This window comes from Lepisosteus oculatus, chromosome 1 (genome assembly GCF_040954835.1).
Source record: "Lepisosteus oculatus isolate fLepOcu1 chromosome 1, fLepOcu1.hap2, whole genome shotgun sequence".
Classification (NCBI taxonomy): domain Eukaryota; kingdom Metazoa; phylum Chordata; class Actinopteri; order Semionotiformes; family Lepisosteidae; genus Lepisosteus; species Lepisosteus oculatus.
The window spans coordinates 40,804,329-40,822,045 of record NC_090696.1 but is presented as its reverse complement, the minus strand read 5'-3'; the positions used below and the strand labels follow the sequence as shown (position 1 = coordinate 40,822,045).

The window sequence follows — 17,717 nt, the reverse complement described above, 5'->3', positions numbered from 1 at the left end:
TCACTGTGATTTGATTGAGCCTGCATGTTACATAGGAAATATGAACAGACTCTGCCTGTTTACACAAAACAAAGTAAATGACAAAAACTAAAAGTCCCAATGCTGACCTCAAAACTCCCTTTAACACCACACCCTCCTTCCCCTGACATGTCTGGACTTGCAACATTTTACTGTATATTTTTGCTCTGGTTTTTGAGTCACAGCAATCCAAGGCAATGCACTCGTCACAAACATAGATATCACACTCCTGAAATACCTGAGCTTGAATGGATGAGAACATAGGTTTCCTCGCTCTTGTCACATGGAGCTGGTGGGGCGAAGCTGGGGTCGGCCCGGCTGCTTAGACGAGACGGCGGTAATGGAGAGGGTGGCAAAAGAGTACTGTTTGGACTGGTGATATCTCCCTCTCCAACTAAGGTCAAGTCCGCTATGTTCTCATCATCGACTGTCTGTATTGTGTCGGTTTTCCAGTCCGAGGCTCTCGTCTCCCACTGAGGGCCCCCTGTGTCTGGAGCGTGGAGAATGGGAGAAAGTGGGGAGCTGAAAGGGGCGTTTTCTTTCTTTTCGGGTTTGTGGCCATTGGGCGGCATCAAAGCTTGTCGGTGTTGCCCCGATGAAGACTTAGCGGGACCTGAATATTCACCGCAGTTGAAAGTGGAATCCACCGATCGGTTATTCTGGGCCGTGCGTGAAGAGCTGTCAGTGGCTTCCGTGCCCCCAGGTTCCCTCGCATTCCCGTGGCCTGTTTTGTGGGACGCTGGGGTGGAGCATGCAGGCTCTGGAGCGAGGCGGAGAAAATCGGGCAGCACTAAGTCTTTCTTATTCAGCAGACCTCGCTGGTCGTTCGCTCTGTTGCTTTGGGCTTTGGATATGAGTTCGAAGAATTCTGTAGGAAAGACACACAAATCTTTTTTTTTCCCAGAAATGAACTCCCCCCCCCCACCACGTTTGTTTCTCTCAAGGAGTGCGCATGCAAAAGTGATTATTTTGTTAAACACGAGACAGCCACAGACAGCAGTAGAGAACTACTCTCCAAAACATATTAGTATGGTTAAAGGAGTTTTTAAGCAGACAGATTTACCACAGAAAGGGAAAGGGATAGACAGATAGAATGCAAAGCTTTTTCATCTAAACTCTAATAAATGAAGCTGTTGCATACAATAACGTTTTAAAGGCAGGTTTACCTTCAGCTTCATCTATATTAATCTTTTTCTGTTTTCTCTTTCCCAGTTTATCAACTGATTCTTCTTTTCTCAACTGCCGTGCCTCCCTGGAAGCCTTTCCAGTTTCCACTCTGGCTTTCACAGAAGAGGATTTTCCTGAGGGTTTTTCATCTCCCTAGATTACAACAATGAGAATGCACCAATTAAGGGGTGGGGGTCCCGACACTGGTTTAGGGAGGTCTGTCAGCACGAGCCCCTGACTTGATCCCACTGTGAGTAGAGGTCTATAAAAAGCATGAGAGACGGTGCAAGAGGACTGAAAAGAGCCACTAAGAAGTACCCCCAAAAGATTCTTCGCCAGATATTTTAGTAACTTTCTCCGATAATCCCAAGACCCTGTCAAAAACAAAACATCTTTTCCTAAATAAACCCTTGATGGTTAGAGCAGGTAAAGCTGTAATGTGCCAAGAGGCTAAACTACTGCAATCCGTTTTTAAAACTAGTAATCGGAGAGGTAGGGGTTAAATCAGCTGCAGAAAGCTATGCAAGCCCGTTTTAAGATTTTCCGCAACGCCAATCATATATCACCACAAAAGAAAGCACACAGATGCGCAAATCCAGCACAGTATGTATAAAAGCAGCAGAATAATTTTCTTTAGAGTAAGTAAAAGAAGATACATTCTTGTTTTCAGTTGTAAATGAACAGTGTACCCCCAGATGCATATATTTTAAAAAAATCTTACTGTTGTTGAATGACTTCTGGTAGTTAAAGGTGGGGCATGAGATTGTTTTACAGGAACACTTTTTGATTTGTCTGTTGGAAAAACAAAATGAAACTGATTAAGGTCACTGTCATTATTACCATACATTCCAGTAAAAAAATAACTATAACTAGGACAGATGAGATGAAAAGTAATATATACTAATTTCATGAAAGAGGGAAATCTACACAGGGTGACCTAAAAAAAGACTAAAAACCAATAACTGCCATGTCACAGCTTCAAAGCTATAGAATAACCTAGTCAAAGCTTTGAAGTCTCAGGGCTACTGTAAAATATAAACACTACCTAAAACTGGTCTGTGATACTGTGACTAAAAGCTTCTTTGGACACAGTTTGACTGCTGTGCTTTTTAGAATACCATTTCGTCTTTGATATCTGTGGTGCTAAAATGTAAAATGTACAACATCACCTGTCATTTTGAGATTCCTCCCACACACAAGCTTATTTAAAATAGCTAGCAGTTCCTTACAGAACACCATATCACACATCTACAGTATGAAGGTTAAAAAATTGAAAGCTCTGTTTTTAAGATATTTAAAAACCTAAAAACGTTTGAGTTCCCTTTTCTCGTAAGGCAAAGAGGGTGACTTAATAGCATGAGGAACAAAATAAAAAAACAACTGATGTACAAAATGTCGATATTCTCGTCTTCTCCATGAAATTTCAGTATTCTGATCTGAAGGATCAGCTAGTTCTTATAATGTCAAATTTAATCTTGTAATAAACACTGACCGAAGGAGCATCAGTAGCATTGCGGAATTCATCATGACGATGGATCAGTAAATGACATTAGAAGAATTAAAAAGTAAGACTTAGTTGAGGGTTTAAAGTTTCTTTGAGCTTCAGCTTCAGTCAAACAGACAAAAGATTGACAAGCATAGTTTTCAGGTACTGCCATTTACCTTTACCAGTAGCATGATCTGCTACATCCAGGACTACTCTCAGTCCATCAAGACTTGATATAGGAACACCAAGGTCCAAAGGTTCCTTCTCTCCACTCTGCACAAACACAACGAAATGTTAGGGATGACTGAGACTAACTTAAACGTCTAACAACAAAATATTTGTTCCCCTGAATGATTAATGTACGTGCCCGTAAGTCTACGTGGTCAAACACACTGATTTAAAATCCATTAATTTACTTTCTAACTCCTTCATCCAATTCTGGGTTCGCAGGAGATCCGGAGCTTATCCCAGCAATCAACAGGCGCAAGGTAGTACACACCCTGGTAGTACACAAACACACTCACACCAGTGCTAGTTTCAACAGAAGCCAATTACCTGCGAGTATGTCTTTGGACTATAGGAGGAAACCAGAGCACACGGAGATAAGCCATGCAAACATGTGGAGAACATACAAACTCCACACAGATAGCACCCCAGGTCTAGAATTGAACCCAGGGTCCCAGTTCTGCAAGGGAGCAGTGCTAACTACTGCGCCACTGTACCACCCTACTTATTAAACACTATTTGCATTATTTTTAATTAATGCAAAAAATAATTTTGCTAATAATTTCCCTTTATTAAGGATATGCTTATTTTAGGTATGAAATGTGTACAAAGTAAAATGTGTGTACTTTATTCTACATGAATACAGATTAAACTGAACAATCCATCTAAATCTTGGTTTCAATCTCAAGCAGATAATGTAGTAAACACAAGTTCAAACTTGATATATTCCTTGTGTGAATGAAGATTAATTGACAAAATCTATCTTTCAAAACCCACAAAATCCAACAAAAAAGAACAAGAACCTTTCAGGAAACACTGTGGAATCTCAGATATTGAAGACAAAACAGATTTCCAAATTATTTACAAAGTTAAAAACGTGGGAAGCACAGCAGGCAATCCTGGGATCAAGCACAAGCATATTTTAAGTGCAATGTCATTGTTAATAACTACCTTCTTTCAGCTGCTTTTGACAGTCAAGCCAGTATGAGTCACACATAGCTGCACACAATTTTTCATTCTATAAAAATCAGAGTGTTTCAGTAAAACACGGCACTGTCATAAGCAATGGAGAGCAATACTCGCCAAAAGAAGTACAATTCACTTGTTTTTTGGAGGGGATTTCAGAAAAAAGTGGACAGTTTTGAATAGTTTATACAACAAATCAAACGACTGCTTACAATTCTGGCCACCAAGTCGCTTAAATGTAAGCCATACTTCGCTACTACAGGACGCAAAACCTCTGTGACTGGTTTTGTTGGTTTGGCTTTCAATCCAACAGATCTGTTGATAGGTACAAGATCCAATCTGAAAAAAAAAATCAAATAAAAAACTGTAATCAAAAACAACTTTTCATATGTAATATTTCTGCAAAATTGATGGCTATACAGTTCATATACCAATCGATACAAATATGGAAACAATTTCGCAACATATAACCAGACTTCTAGTAACCAAATATGATTCCTGTTACCCATCTCCGTTATCTATATTCTCTTAGCTCCACCTAAAGTATGATCCAAAGAACATCCAATCAAAACCACTGACAACTGGGAAATATTCCAAATATTTATGAGGGAAAAAATGTGGTAGAGAGATAAAAGCTACAATTCTCAGTAACCAAGAATATTTAACCATTTTTTAACAATAAGCTAAGACACATTAAAAGACCTTTAAAAATAATCATTACAATTACCTGAACAAAGTGCGTTTTTCTAGTCTTAAATCTCGTGAACTCAGGGTCATGCAGTCTTGGTCCAGTACAAGAGGCTTGAAGTACATAAAAATTAGGACGAAATTAAAAACCTTAAAATGATATGTGCTTGCAAAAAAGTTATATTCAAGTTATCAGACAGCAGAATTCGTTAGGGAATGGTTACATATCTCGCTGAAAAATGCTGATAATTCTATACTGTATTTTTATAATAACACAGAGCAAATTCATACTTGTCATAAAGAATTAACTGAATTCCAGAAAACAAGAGGGCCCCCTGTATTCACACATCTTAAGTATTACTTTAAATTTCAGCAAAAAAACTATACTTAAATAACATTCTACTCTTTGGAAGTGCAATGGAAACCTCTTGAGGTTTTTTTTAGAAGTCTTCTAAGATTTCCTGTTTGCACTTTGTATAAGAGGATGTATCCACGGCTTTAAGTAGTGGAAACATCATCATGGTTAAGATTAGAGAGAGCTGACAAATGGCAACTGACCTCCAGAATTGGGGATGGCTATAAAGCTATCATTAAAATGCTGAATCCATCACTTTCTACTGTAGTGTCCATTATTAAGTCAGTGAAACAACTGGTTAGAGAGGCAACTACATATCCAAAGGCAACAGTGAGCAATCTCCAATACAAACCAGCACCTTCAGGATACATATTATGGGAACTACCACTCAAAGTCACCTACATGAATGTGGCATTCATATCTGGGTTTCAAGCCTTTTCTGATGGCAAAACCACAAAAAGAGGTAACTCAAACTTGCCAAACATAATTTGAATGACAACAGATCAATGGTCTTATGGGCTCATGAAATGTAAATCATTGTCAGCCCTTTCCATCAATTCATTTTCTAGCCACTTTATCTAGGGTCACGGGGCAACATCAGCCTTATATTTGGCATAAAATCACTGAAGCTCATGTTGAGAAAAGACTCATGCCCATTGTGAAATGTTTTATACCAGAGCCTCATAGCACATTAGCTGAAATGTTTTGTTGGTGGGGTCTCTGCAATTGGAGGTTTGACAAAATACTAACTACAGGGTTGTGAATAAACATGACAGTTTTCTGCACTTTAATTCTAACAAATATGACTTTGCTCGGTGTAATGCTATTACTGTGTAACATTTTTTTATGAAAGAAACATTGTCCAATCTGTAAATCTTTGTTTAATTTGATGCTTACTGTTCCTGGAACTGTGTGCTAAAAACGCTTTGTATGGTCAACAACCTCCTATCTTACTTATAAGTGCTCATTAGTCATTAGTGATTTACTTTGTAAACGCACAAAACTATTCTGTGTTGAGTTCATAAATAGCGAATAAATGACCTTGGCTACAGCAGTGCCTTGAAATGTTTAATTAAAAAAAAATGTTGTTTAATAATGTGCAAGAACAAAAATAGTGTTCAGCATTCAATTCTATGATTTTTTTTGCAAATAATGTAAACTTTGAACTACAAATGGTTCGGAAGACCCTGAATAATTCAATGGTTTCTACTTGGTTGCTTCACTGTGATATTAAGCAGATTATGTCTGAAAATAATTAAGGTTGTCTAATAATTTATTTTCAATAATTAAGACCTTTGGTTAAAACTATTACAATATTGGAAACATAAAAATAGCTTAAATGATTACTTGTTCACTTCAGAAGGTTGAATGTGTCCCAGTGTATAGTCCCCAAGGACACAATATTATTTTCCTTAAAAAGGGGGATGGGTTTCTAAAACATTTGTTAATCACATTATGGTCAATTCATTAAAAAAAACACAAAGAAAGACACGAAAAAAAGTCAGGCTGTACCTTTTCACCTCCAACCAAAAAGAGGTCCACAGCAGCTAAGTTAATGCAGAGCTTCTCACAGAGCCCCAGAAGCAGCTCCCTGATGGAGATTCCCGGGCGGATAGGGACAGCACAAGACGAGCCATCTGGGAGATTAATATTGCACTGCTTGAGAGACCTCTCCTTCTCAGAGACCGACACAGAGGCATCATTCTGCAGAGAATTTAATTAGAAATAATCAATTTGCAGTTCAAACCAAAAATGTACATTATAGAAGATTTTGAATTTTTATTTGAAAACATTCATAAATTCATACACACATACACCTAAAATACACAATTTCACAATTACACAATTGTTGTGTGCAGCTTGTCTAGGGAGACTGTCTTACTTCTGTGTTTTTCAAGAAGGTATCTCTACTTAGTTACGAATTTCTGCTTTCCAGAAGAGATTATCTTAAGAAAACTTCAAAAACAGAGTGGCCACAAACACTGCAGTAGCTGTCTGTTCCTCTCTTTTAGACAATATGTGGAAAATCCTATCTGAACGTGTCTGCTTTCTTTCCTAAGAATTCTGTATTAAAAGAATTGCTAAAACTGCTTAATTATTACACGAGCTATCAAAATTTAAAAAGATTATGTTAATTTAAAGATGTGTTCATATTCATTCTTATTTTTAACAATGGACATTAAGAGCAAGAAACAATTCTCAGGGTGTGAAAACTAAATTAGTAAATTAATAAATAATTTCATTTAACAAATTGCGTTACATACTTCTAACATGTACCAATTATCTGATAAAATGCTTGAAAAGAAATGGAAGTGAAAAATAAATAAACCAAAGGTGCATAATACCATTTGAAAGAACACAATGTAAAATTAAATCAGTGTCCTTTTTTGCAGGAATATACCAATTATGGCAAAGCAACTATTCACACAGTGCACAGGCACACAAGTTCAGCTAGGACATTTTCACACATTTCATACACTTTTAAAGCATTTATTCAGTATACAATTTAGACATGCCTAATAAAAAGAAGGGCTCCTTCTTAAATAATTCTGTCATTTGTCATGTCTGCATATGTTCAGTACCACGTACTTCTGCCACAGAACACAATGCTGCTGTTCTGTAACACCTTGTTGAGGGAGCTAGCCTCAGTCTTGTGTACATGAATCCTGAAATCCTGAATACTCTCAGTAGCTGTTTCTTTGCTGTTTGCTCAACATCATCAACAAAAACTAAGCTTGGACCGGATATAATTCTATAACTTCTCTCTATGAAATAACATACAACTGTCTGCAATAGTCATACCACCATCGATCTCCCGCATAAATCTCGTGATCTGCTACAGGCTGAGGGCCCCAGGAAAAACTGACAGGAGAGTCCAGACGGAATCTGGCATAATCAAATGATGAGGACTGACATCCAGTGACAGCCCGATCCCTAGCCTATCATGAATGGCCCTGTTTTTTTCTGATGGTGTCTATGGAGTTTAATAAACTGTGCGACTTGCATGCTGACAAAGTGCTACTACTGTACCAGTCACAGTCAGGAACTTACTTGTAACAAATCAGAATTTAATTAGACTTTAATAAAAGTTCGGCACATATACTATGTCAGGACTTTGTCTGATTTAATGACGATACTGATGGTAATCCGTTTTGTATTTAATTTTTATATTATATCATCACATATAGAAATCTCCGCTTAAACACATGATATACTCACCTCATTCTTTGCCATGGAACTGGAGGTGCCCAGATCCAGGCTAGCACCGGAGGACAAAGACCCTTGTGATTCCCGTCTCCCATTACTGCCCGAGAAATCTGTCAAATTACAAAGAGTGGCATGAGTAAATAAAAGGACAGACTGGATGAAAGACTTCCTGCTGCCATCACATTCTGCATATATAGAAAGCTTGATTCAGAACTGAATGGTTGAAAAAATGCTGCAACCCAATTCTTTTGCAGGACAACACTGTCAGACCAAACACAATCAACTGCACGCTTATTCAATGGTATCATCTGAAAAACAGCCCCTGCCTGACAAGCAGTTTTTCCACTTACCATTATTGATTTCACCAATCTCTCTCTTTTTAGGTCCCTTTCCAAAACTCCTGTTCCGGGACCAGGAAAAGAATATTCCTCTTTTTTTATCAGCATGTTCTTCTTTGTAGTCTTCATTTAATGATCTCCCAGACTTAGGTTTCTTTCCTTCCTGTGAAAAGAGAGATTTTTTTTAAATAAAAAAAACACCTATTAAAACTATAAAATACACCACATTTTGTTTACAAGAGAGACTTTCTATTCCCTATTTTAAATCTCTTTTGAAAATCAATATGCTCTATCAAAATCTTATTCTATTATCTAGTATAAAGTCTCTTCTGTAAATGTTTATTTCCTTACATGTCTAGGGGTCTTCAAAAAAAGCATACAAAAATGCTAATAACTAGGAAACATTATTTATAGCTTCGAGTAAACTATTACTCATGACTGATGGCATCTCTTCACATTTTGACATGAATGCTTAGCATTCCAAAGTTTCAAACAGCCCCCTATTCAGTGCAAGTGCTGAGTGTTCCTGATATCACACCTTAAATACTAGCAATACAAATGCCTTTCTATTGCCTCTTTCTATTGCACACTGCATTCCATTTAAAACAAACACTAGATAACTTCAGAAGTCTAATTTAAAGTTTTATAATCACCTACTTAACTGCCTGGCAAAGCAGTTTCACATAAAACTACCATTAACGTTTAATTCCTTTCTTGAGTCTAATGAATCACTGAAGATTCATTCAAATCAAAGCATTGATGTACATAAAAAATATGAAGAGATTATGATCACCTTGCAAAAATTTAATTCTAATTGAAAGCGAGGACTGAATGAACAATTAATGAAAGGGAGTCACTGCAGGGAAGTTAACTAATTAAAAAAGAAAACTTGAGTCAATAAGAATATTTCAAAGGATTTTTAAAATAGATTGTTCTTTCTTGTAAAATAATTAACCAAAGCTCTTTGCAAGGTTTTGTTGAACGGTTGAGTATTAAAGTTAACTTTTCAGTTATGATTGTTGACTCAACTGGATCATTATGGTAAAGTGTTTTGAGATCTTAATTGTGATCAAATCTAATAATATAATACAATAAGGTGCTGTTACATTGCTTTAACAGTAAGAACCCTGTTAATCAGTTAATGCTTTTGTTCTTGAATACGATCTTCTCAATATTTTCTGTTCCCGTGGTACTTTTAAGAAAAGTAATAAGTCAGGGGTAAATACTCAAGCATTTACAAGTTTATCAGCACAGTCAACAAAACAAAAAACAGGATAAGTTTCCTAGTTCAAAGATTTCACTTAGATGAACTGCTTACTATTCTGCCTTTTGATCTAATTTAATTGTTTCACCCTGGTCATTAAATTTTGTTTTATAAACTGAACATCTGGAAACATTTTGGAACTGCTACAGAATTCATGTCCTTCCTTGTTTGCTTTTGCTGTAAGATCAAGTGACCTGGGTTCTCAAGTGTATCGCAATCATAAAAGGCACACATGTAGCGCTGAGAAAACGAGCATTAGAATCGCTGTTTTGCGGTGCAAGGGCCTTGGGTTCAGTTCCGGACCTCAGGTGCTATAAGTGTGGAACTCTCCCTGTGTTCACGTGGGTTTCCTCTGGGTGCTCCGGTTTCCTCCCACAGTCCTAACGCATACTGGTTGGTTAATTGGCTTCTGGTGAAAACTGGCCCCGTTGTGAGTGCGTGACTGGGCTTGTCTGCTCAGCAATTGACTGACGTCTCATTCTGGGCGTACCCCACCTTACGCCCTTCGCGGTTAGAAGATGGATGGATGGATGGATGGATGAATACTCCATGACAGTCAGTTACAAGATACAGTATATGAGCTGTCAGCTAGCTAAGCCTGAATACAGGCAGTCGGGAAACCCCACAGCAATCAAAGAGTAAGAGGAAGAAGATCACTTTATTAGCCATATACAATTTAGTGCATTAGGAATTTGTCTTTTCGCATACCCCAGCTTGCTCTCCATGAGATACACAGACAGGGAGAGAAGCTTGGGGTCAGAGAGCAGGGTCAGCCATTTATACGGCAGCCCTGAAGCAGCTGGGGTTAAGGGCCTTGCTCAGGGACCCAACGGAGTAGGATTCCTCTGCTGGCAGCGGGTAAGTGGTGTCTGGTACCTGTTTTGGGGTAGAGGAGTTGGGCCGGTCCGAGCCAACGCTACGCTTAGAAGCCGGGCTGCCCGGCACCTGGCAGGGGTCTGGCAGGGGTCGGCCTTCCACTTCCGCCAGCATGCACTCCTGGTACAATGAGGACTTGAGGAACCTGGTATAGCTATCGAACTTCATCAGGTTGAAGATCTGAAACAGAGGTTTGAAAAAGATATTACAAATCCACTAACCTTCTTTGCTGACCACTAGTTAATTTATTTCATACAGATCACATCAAGCCATTCTTATTAACAGTTTCCAGGTTTTATTGAACATTGAACATTGTTTCCAATTACTGTTATTGGGCTTCAGATAGGTGAGACAATACTTAAGTCTGAGACTTCACAGTTTCTGGTGTTCGTTTAAAAGCAAGGAGCAGTGATTCTTAGCTTATCATTCCGTAAAATTACTGTTTTGTCTGTAACAGTGTACATCCTAGCATTACACTAACATTTCACATACTTTAAACTGAGCTTCTACACTCTCCAGAATATGGTTACTGCAGAATGGCCTATTATTTTATATGGCACAGATCATTTAACAGAATAGTTCCTTTTAAATTTTTACAATTTAGTATTACCAACCTGAAGCTGCTGTTCCTTAAACATATCTGGACGTGGTGCGTTTAGGATGTCATCAGCCAGCTGGGCCTGGCTATCAATATTAACTGGGGTTGTGGCCTTGCTGGATAAGAAACTGTTATAGATCTCCCTGGCTCTCTGTGAAAGCTTAGGACAGAAAAATACAATTAGGGCTATCAATCTGTCTTAAATCTGAAATGCATGCTTGAACATCTAATTTATCAAAAAATGTCATTTTAAAAGCCTTATCTACAGTGCCCTCCAAAAGCATTATGGCAGCAAAGTCAAAACTGTTCTTTCTGCTTTCAAATCAAGCAATCTGGTCACGAACCTAATAGGAATGACAAGTACAGTACAATATAATAAATGTTTTGGTTCTAAGTCATTCCATTAATACATTTAATACAAAAATAAACTTCAACCTAGTGATTTCAAGTGACCAAAAGGCAGTAAGTGGATGAATTCTATGACCCACTGTCTGGTCAGGGTTTGTGAATTTGTTCTTACGCATGCAAAAGGCATTCTCAATTTTATTTAAATCTTGTCCAGACTTAGATTTGTCACTTGATGAACTCCTTGGCAGCATTGGACATTAATATTGAGTCATTCTTATGCTGCATGGTGAAACACCATCCAATAAGCACAGCGTTTTCTTTAAAATCTTAGTCTTCTACAAACTGTGGATTGCATTCACCTCTGCACACTGGAGGTCGTTATTAAATTTAAGGGTGGTTTTAGGGTTTCCCTTGACAACCCTTATAATTTTTCGATCATCAACCGCAGATGTTTATTTTGGCCGATTGGTAACCTGTAGTCTCTTCCTACATCAGTAGATTCTCTGATTTTTGATTTTGGAAGATCCAAATTTTGTGCCAAGGTTCTGATTGTGTTTTTCTTCTCTTGCATATTCCAAATGGTCCTTTCTCTTTGTCAAAAAAGTATTTTATTTCCATTTTGGCTTTCAGCTACACACAGTAACTCATTTTTGAGTGAAAGTACCGAAAGTACTTCTAACAGGACTTCTGTTTTCATGAGAAATTATTATTTTAATTAGGGGTGCATAGTGAAAATCACAATTTAGACTTTCCTGTCCCATAACTGTGGAGGGTACAATAGTTGAGTTATTAGAATAACAGAAGAACAGAAAAATATAAGCACAGCTTTGGATATTTCTCCAAAAGACCTTTTTTTATACTGAAAGCTGCAACATCTTCATTAGCTAAAATGGTTCCATACAATAATAAGCCATAAAGCAATAAACTCTGTTAATATTTCTTCATCTTTATTTAGTGCTCTTACCTGCTTTTTGTCATTTTCTGGAACATGGCTGAAAAATTCACAGGCCTGCCAGAATAAAATATTTTCTTCACTAAATTCCTTCTTAAGAAATTCCTGAAGAAACAAAATACAAAACATTATTTGATTAAACATACAGTATTAACATAGGTTATTCAAACAAAATAAAACAGACTTTAATCTTTTGTCCAGTTCATTCCGATTAAATATTTGGTTGTAAACTAGCGACAGCTGATATTTTAGAACTCTGTGGGGAAAAAAAAAAAAGATACAAAAAAGATCTCACATGCTCTACAGTGGCTTTCACGCAAAGAGAAATCGAATGGGCATACCGAGAAATACCTGACACCAACACGGTCCTGCAGAAGTCGTTCGAAACAGACAGCCCAGCTCGCCACACGCCTCTCGGTGTGTCTCCGGTGGCTCTGGACACTCGGAAGACTTGCATTGCTGTTCAGGCTGTTTTCACTGCCACACCCCTTCAAGTCTACACTGTTCAACTCTGTAGAATGACATGGGGAAAAAAAGTTCCATGTCAAAAACAGTAAAAACACAGGATTTTTTCGAATTCACAAAGAAAAGAAGATCTGAGTAGGTAGATATGATGACTTCTTCAAAACTGTCAGTGATTGGAATTTTACTCATCTTCTACAAAACCGAAAAAAATAACAGTGGCATGGTAAAGCAAAACAATCAACATCTGTCAATTTAAACGGCATGAGAACCAGGAAGAAGACTGGACTGGCCGATTGTTTTGGGAAACATCAAAGCAGAGAGGATCAGAGATGTCTCCAAGACTTTAGGTTCCCCTTTACCTGTCCCAGCCATTATTACACTGGCCATTCAGTCTTTCGTTTTGATGGCATTCAAAGAGTCCTGCTCTAGAAAGACTTTACAAAGCCACAAATATCCTTAAATCCGTGTCTCCCTGTCCCACAGCTCTCAATGATTGACCAATTCCTTTAAAAAATCTCTCAGATTGTTAAAGAATTTCTGACTTCCTCTGGAATTCTCCCACATTTCCATATCCATGAATCCCCATTCTCACCTCCCTCCATACATCAGAACAGATGACAGATGACACATGTGATAAGGCCAATCAACCCGGCTCATTTCCTAGTTAGTAACTAATTGATTCAAGTGTTTCATTCACCCAATTCGAAAAACAAGCCAGTTTGTTCCATACTCCACTTCTCCCACAGCTTTGGGTAAGGAGGCGCCATTTGTTCTCGGCTTTGAGTCCGGACCTGTGTTGGTTCGTGTTTCAGTATTCATTCTGGGTTTAATTTGGAAATGGATTGAATACTTTTATCATGTTCCTTTGTAATCTTCTGTTCAAGACTGAAAAAGTTAAAATTCCTTCCACCTGTCAGTGCAGGATATTCAATTAAACCCCAGAATATACTTGTTCTTCTCTGGACTCATTCCAGACCAGCAATATGTCTCCATGATATTTCTCTGATAATCCAGAGTGCAAGCCTTTGCGAATGTTGGTGTTGTCACTTCTTCCCTGTCTTGGAGCCCTTTGAGTTCATTTAGTTCTTTCTCCAGTGTATTCACATTTTCATTCAGGATTTAGAGTTTCTGGCTGTTACAGCCGATGTAATCTGAGTGTTGGGTGTTCCTCTAGGGTGCTCTAAATGCTGAGCAAGTTCCAGAACATTTGTTTTAACACCACTGTTTTTAAGTATCAAATGTTAAGCTTACTTTGATGCAGAGAACTGTATCTTTAGAGATGAGAAACAGCTGTGCTATTTCTCTACAGCTCGTAAATGTTATCGCCTTTACTGCCAATAATTAACACCTTTTCCAGCTCCTCCCATAAGACTGACTTGCAAAGTAGTCTAACAGTCATCAATTAGCTGAACAAATTAAAATTACTTTTGTGTAAAGGTAAACAAAGACAAATTGCTGACTACTAACCACTGTTTAGGAAACAAATTCTTACCCAAGTACATACTGGGCTTTGTTCTCCCTCCCCTAGATTTTCCAAGTATTTTCACAATGTCTTCCTTTTGTTCTCCTTATTCTTATAATTCTGATCTATTCCTTATTCCCCCATATAACTAAAGAGGCTCCACAGTTCTGAAACATTGCTTATTTTCCTGCATTTTACTTTGCACCATGTTATTAGCCTACTTTATTCGTTACTATTTTAGCATTCTTTTTCCCAATACGTAAAAGTTTCAGTTTTAAATTTAATGTGGGAAAAAAATCAATATACCATGCTGTACAAGCACACTAAAGAACAAGAACAGGGTAAAGTGTTTAAAAATGTTATTAAGGGGGCAATTTATATATTTGCAGCACTGGAAATACATGCTGTAGGGGATTTTAACTTGTCAAGATTCCTCCTGTGGGCATGATTAAGCCTACCTTCATGTTTCACCCAGTGGTATACAGTATGTAAGATTCTGATGGTGTTTGTGAAACTGGTATTTTAATTAACAGTATAAGATGCTAAGGAAAAAACAAAACTTTCCAAAAAGATGTCAGGTTATAGTACTTCTCTACATGGAAGGAGAAAAACCATACTTCAAGAAAAGCTAAAGTAATTTAACTTATTTTAGGTCATGGTTTCAATACAGTAGGTAGTGTAACTGTTTTAACCATTTCTGGTCCTTTAACTTTTGTTTTTTCTCCTCAGCAAACATTTCTCAGTAGCTGCAGTTTGCCCATAGCAGTAACACTGATTAGTTACAACTTTGATTTCTATGCTCTTTTAATATGACATTTCCTTCTCCCCCTATTCAAAACTTTTTATATTTACATTACTCACTTTTCCTCCATTTTGTTAATGATTTCAAATTGGATATACATACAGTATGGATATTTGCACATACATAATTAACATTTTTAAGTACAAAACATAAGATTTCTCCTTTTATAATTTACCACTGGCTTTCAACCCAACACACTGCTGTGCCACCATTTTGTCTCGGGGTATAAGAAATGTCACTGATAAGAATGTCAAGAGGTTATTAAGACCATCTTGCTACCCATCTTGTATGAAAACTGAAGGCAATTATACTTGCACATGTTCTGTAAAAATGGGACAGGACCAATACTTCTCTATGACAGGACCAATGCATTGTGACAGGATAATGTTGTGTCGCTGTCAAGTGGAGGACAGACACAGCTCTCAATGATGTCATATTCTGATAAGCATCCATCCAGCAGCTGGATAGGCTGTTGATTGGAATGCAGTGTATCTGCAGCCCGTTGTGAACTCACTGTTGGTTTACAGACAGAACGTGGAAACACTCAGGCCTGCAGGCTGCAAAATCCAATAGAACCCCAGACAGAAACCATTACTGAAAAATACTGCTTCATCTAACTTTCATAATTGTATAGTGACATGCTAATTTTTAACAGAAAAACCATCTACCTGTAACTTTTTTTCATTACAGAGACCTAGCAGAAACAAGGAATTGTATTGGAGCCTCTTGCAAAACTGTTTTTAACATTAGGAAGCTGTTACTCTTACCGGTATAAGGTAGGACAGTAACAAAGTATACAATCTGACATTCAAAAACAACAGAACTGGTTAATGCTGTTCAATCTCAGCACGTTTATTCCTATTACAGTAAACCTTCGGTTTAATGGGGGGAAGGGAAGTCCCTTATTGCAGGAAGTCCTTTAAATCACAAATGATGTTTATTCAGCTGAAAAACACTATTAAAAGAGATAAATATATACATATATAATAGTTCAGGTGGGTAGCTGCGTCAGCATGCGTAGGCTGCAAAGGAACAAGTAATAGGTTTATTCCATGCTGAAAAAAAGAAGAAAGAGAACACAACGTTTCGGCCGTGGAGCCTTCTTCAGGAGCCTTCTTCAGGTGTGTGAAGAAGGCTCCTGAAGAAGGCTCCACGGCCGAAACGTTGTGTTCTCTTTCTTCTTTTTTTCAGCATGGAATAAACCTATTACTTGTTCCTTTACATATATAATATATACTAACTGGATCTCTTGACTTCATTTTTTGCAATTGTGATAAACACAGTCAATGAAAATTGTTCCTGTACCTTCACATCATAAATATACAAACTTTTTACTTTTTAATTCGTGTCACTAATACTATATCACATTTGCTAAACATTAGGAAACACACACACCCATCCATTTATTTTCTAATCGCATAACCAGTACATGGTTGCAGGGGAGCCAGAGCCTATCCCAGCAAGCAGTGGGCGCAAGGCAGGATACACCCTGGACAGGACGTCAATCCCATCAGAGGGCACACAGACACAAACACACACCAGAGCCAATTTGCCAAAAAGCCAATGATCATACCATTATGGCTTTGGACTGTGGGAGTAAAACTGAAGCACACAGAGAAAACCCAGGTGAACATGGGGAGAACAAATAAATTCTACACCACCCCAGGACTTGAAGAATTGAACCCAGGGCCCCAGCGTTGAAACCTTACTTTACCTTAAACATACAGAGTAAAAAACACGGCATCATTTTTAGATAGAAAAAATTCAGGCTACCATATGGTTCAACAGCTATAAAGGTGTTTGCTTAGACTAGAGAGGCAAGTTTGCAGTTGGCTTACAAATACAAATACAAGTGTTTGGTTGTATTACCTATGAACTTGTGAGTGTTGTCATTGAGACATGATAAAACCTGCCTCCTCAAACTGTAATTATACCTCTATCAGGTCTATAAGTCATGCATGTAGAAGCAAGCTCTAATATCCCATAAGGTTTACACTTGCAGAGAGAAGAATATCCATCCATGAAATACCATGTTCATTTCACTGTCACAGAATACCATGCAGGCTTTATGGTCATTCAATACTGTATGCAGGAAAATATCTTCAATTCAAGGTGCCGAATTGAAAAAACCTAAAACGCTTTTAGAACATTGTAGGATACAAGTAAAGCAAGATATTTTTTAAATATGGTTCTATACAAGAATGTGCAATAAAAAACATAATTTGTTAACTCAAAGCAACTATTTGCAGTCTTTGAATTTTATACACAATTTTTCTACTGTAATTTTAATTAGTAATACCAATAAAGCATATATAGTAGCATATATAGCACATATAGACCTTATATATACTGACATTACATACATAGTCTTCAATGCAGTATGAAATGATCATATCAGTGAAAAGGATAAGTGACACTAATACACACACAGGTATAATCTACTCTGCTTCTCCTCACAAACATCTAGTATAATCTTTAACAATTTCCTTCATGAAGGTCCA

At 37.6% G+C, this 17,717-nt stretch overlaps 1 protein-coding gene across 4 annotated transcripts in view; it reads right to left on the bottom strand.

Annotated features, from left to right (window-relative positions):
• rgs12b (regulator of G protein signaling 12b) overlaps positions 1 to 17,717 on the bottom strand; it is a 98,249-nt gene that overhangs the window by 13,255 nt on the left and 67,277 nt on the right. For all 4 annotated transcript variants that reach the window (XM_015344824.2, XM_015344823.2, XM_015344826.2 and 1 more), the window contains 13 exons: positions 12,829 to 12,998; positions 12,500 to 12,592; positions 11,204 to 11,347; positions 10,590 to 10,769; positions 8,462 to 8,612; positions 8,124 to 8,221; positions 6,417 to 6,608; positions 4,590 to 4,663; positions 4,075 to 4,201; positions 2,848 to 2,944; positions 1,907 to 1,977; positions 1,185 to 1,338; positions 257 to 886 (listed from right to left, as the gene is read on the bottom strand). In XM_015344824.2, the coding sequence (XP_015200310.2) occupies positions 257 to 886; positions 1,185 to 1,338; positions 1,907 to 1,977; positions 2,848 to 2,944; positions 4,075 to 4,201; positions 4,590 to 4,663; positions 6,417 to 6,608; positions 8,124 to 8,221; positions 8,462 to 8,612; positions 10,590 to 10,769; positions 11,204 to 11,347; positions 12,500 to 12,592; positions 12,829 to 12,998 (2,181 nt within the window). The remainder of the gene's footprint in view (positions 1 to 256; positions 887 to 1,184; positions 1,339 to 1,906; positions 1,978 to 2,847; positions 2,945 to 4,074; positions 4,202 to 4,589; positions 4,664 to 6,416; positions 6,609 to 8,123; positions 8,222 to 8,461; positions 8,613 to 10,589; positions 10,770 to 11,203; positions 11,348 to 12,499; positions 12,593 to 12,828; positions 12,999 to 17,717) is intronic.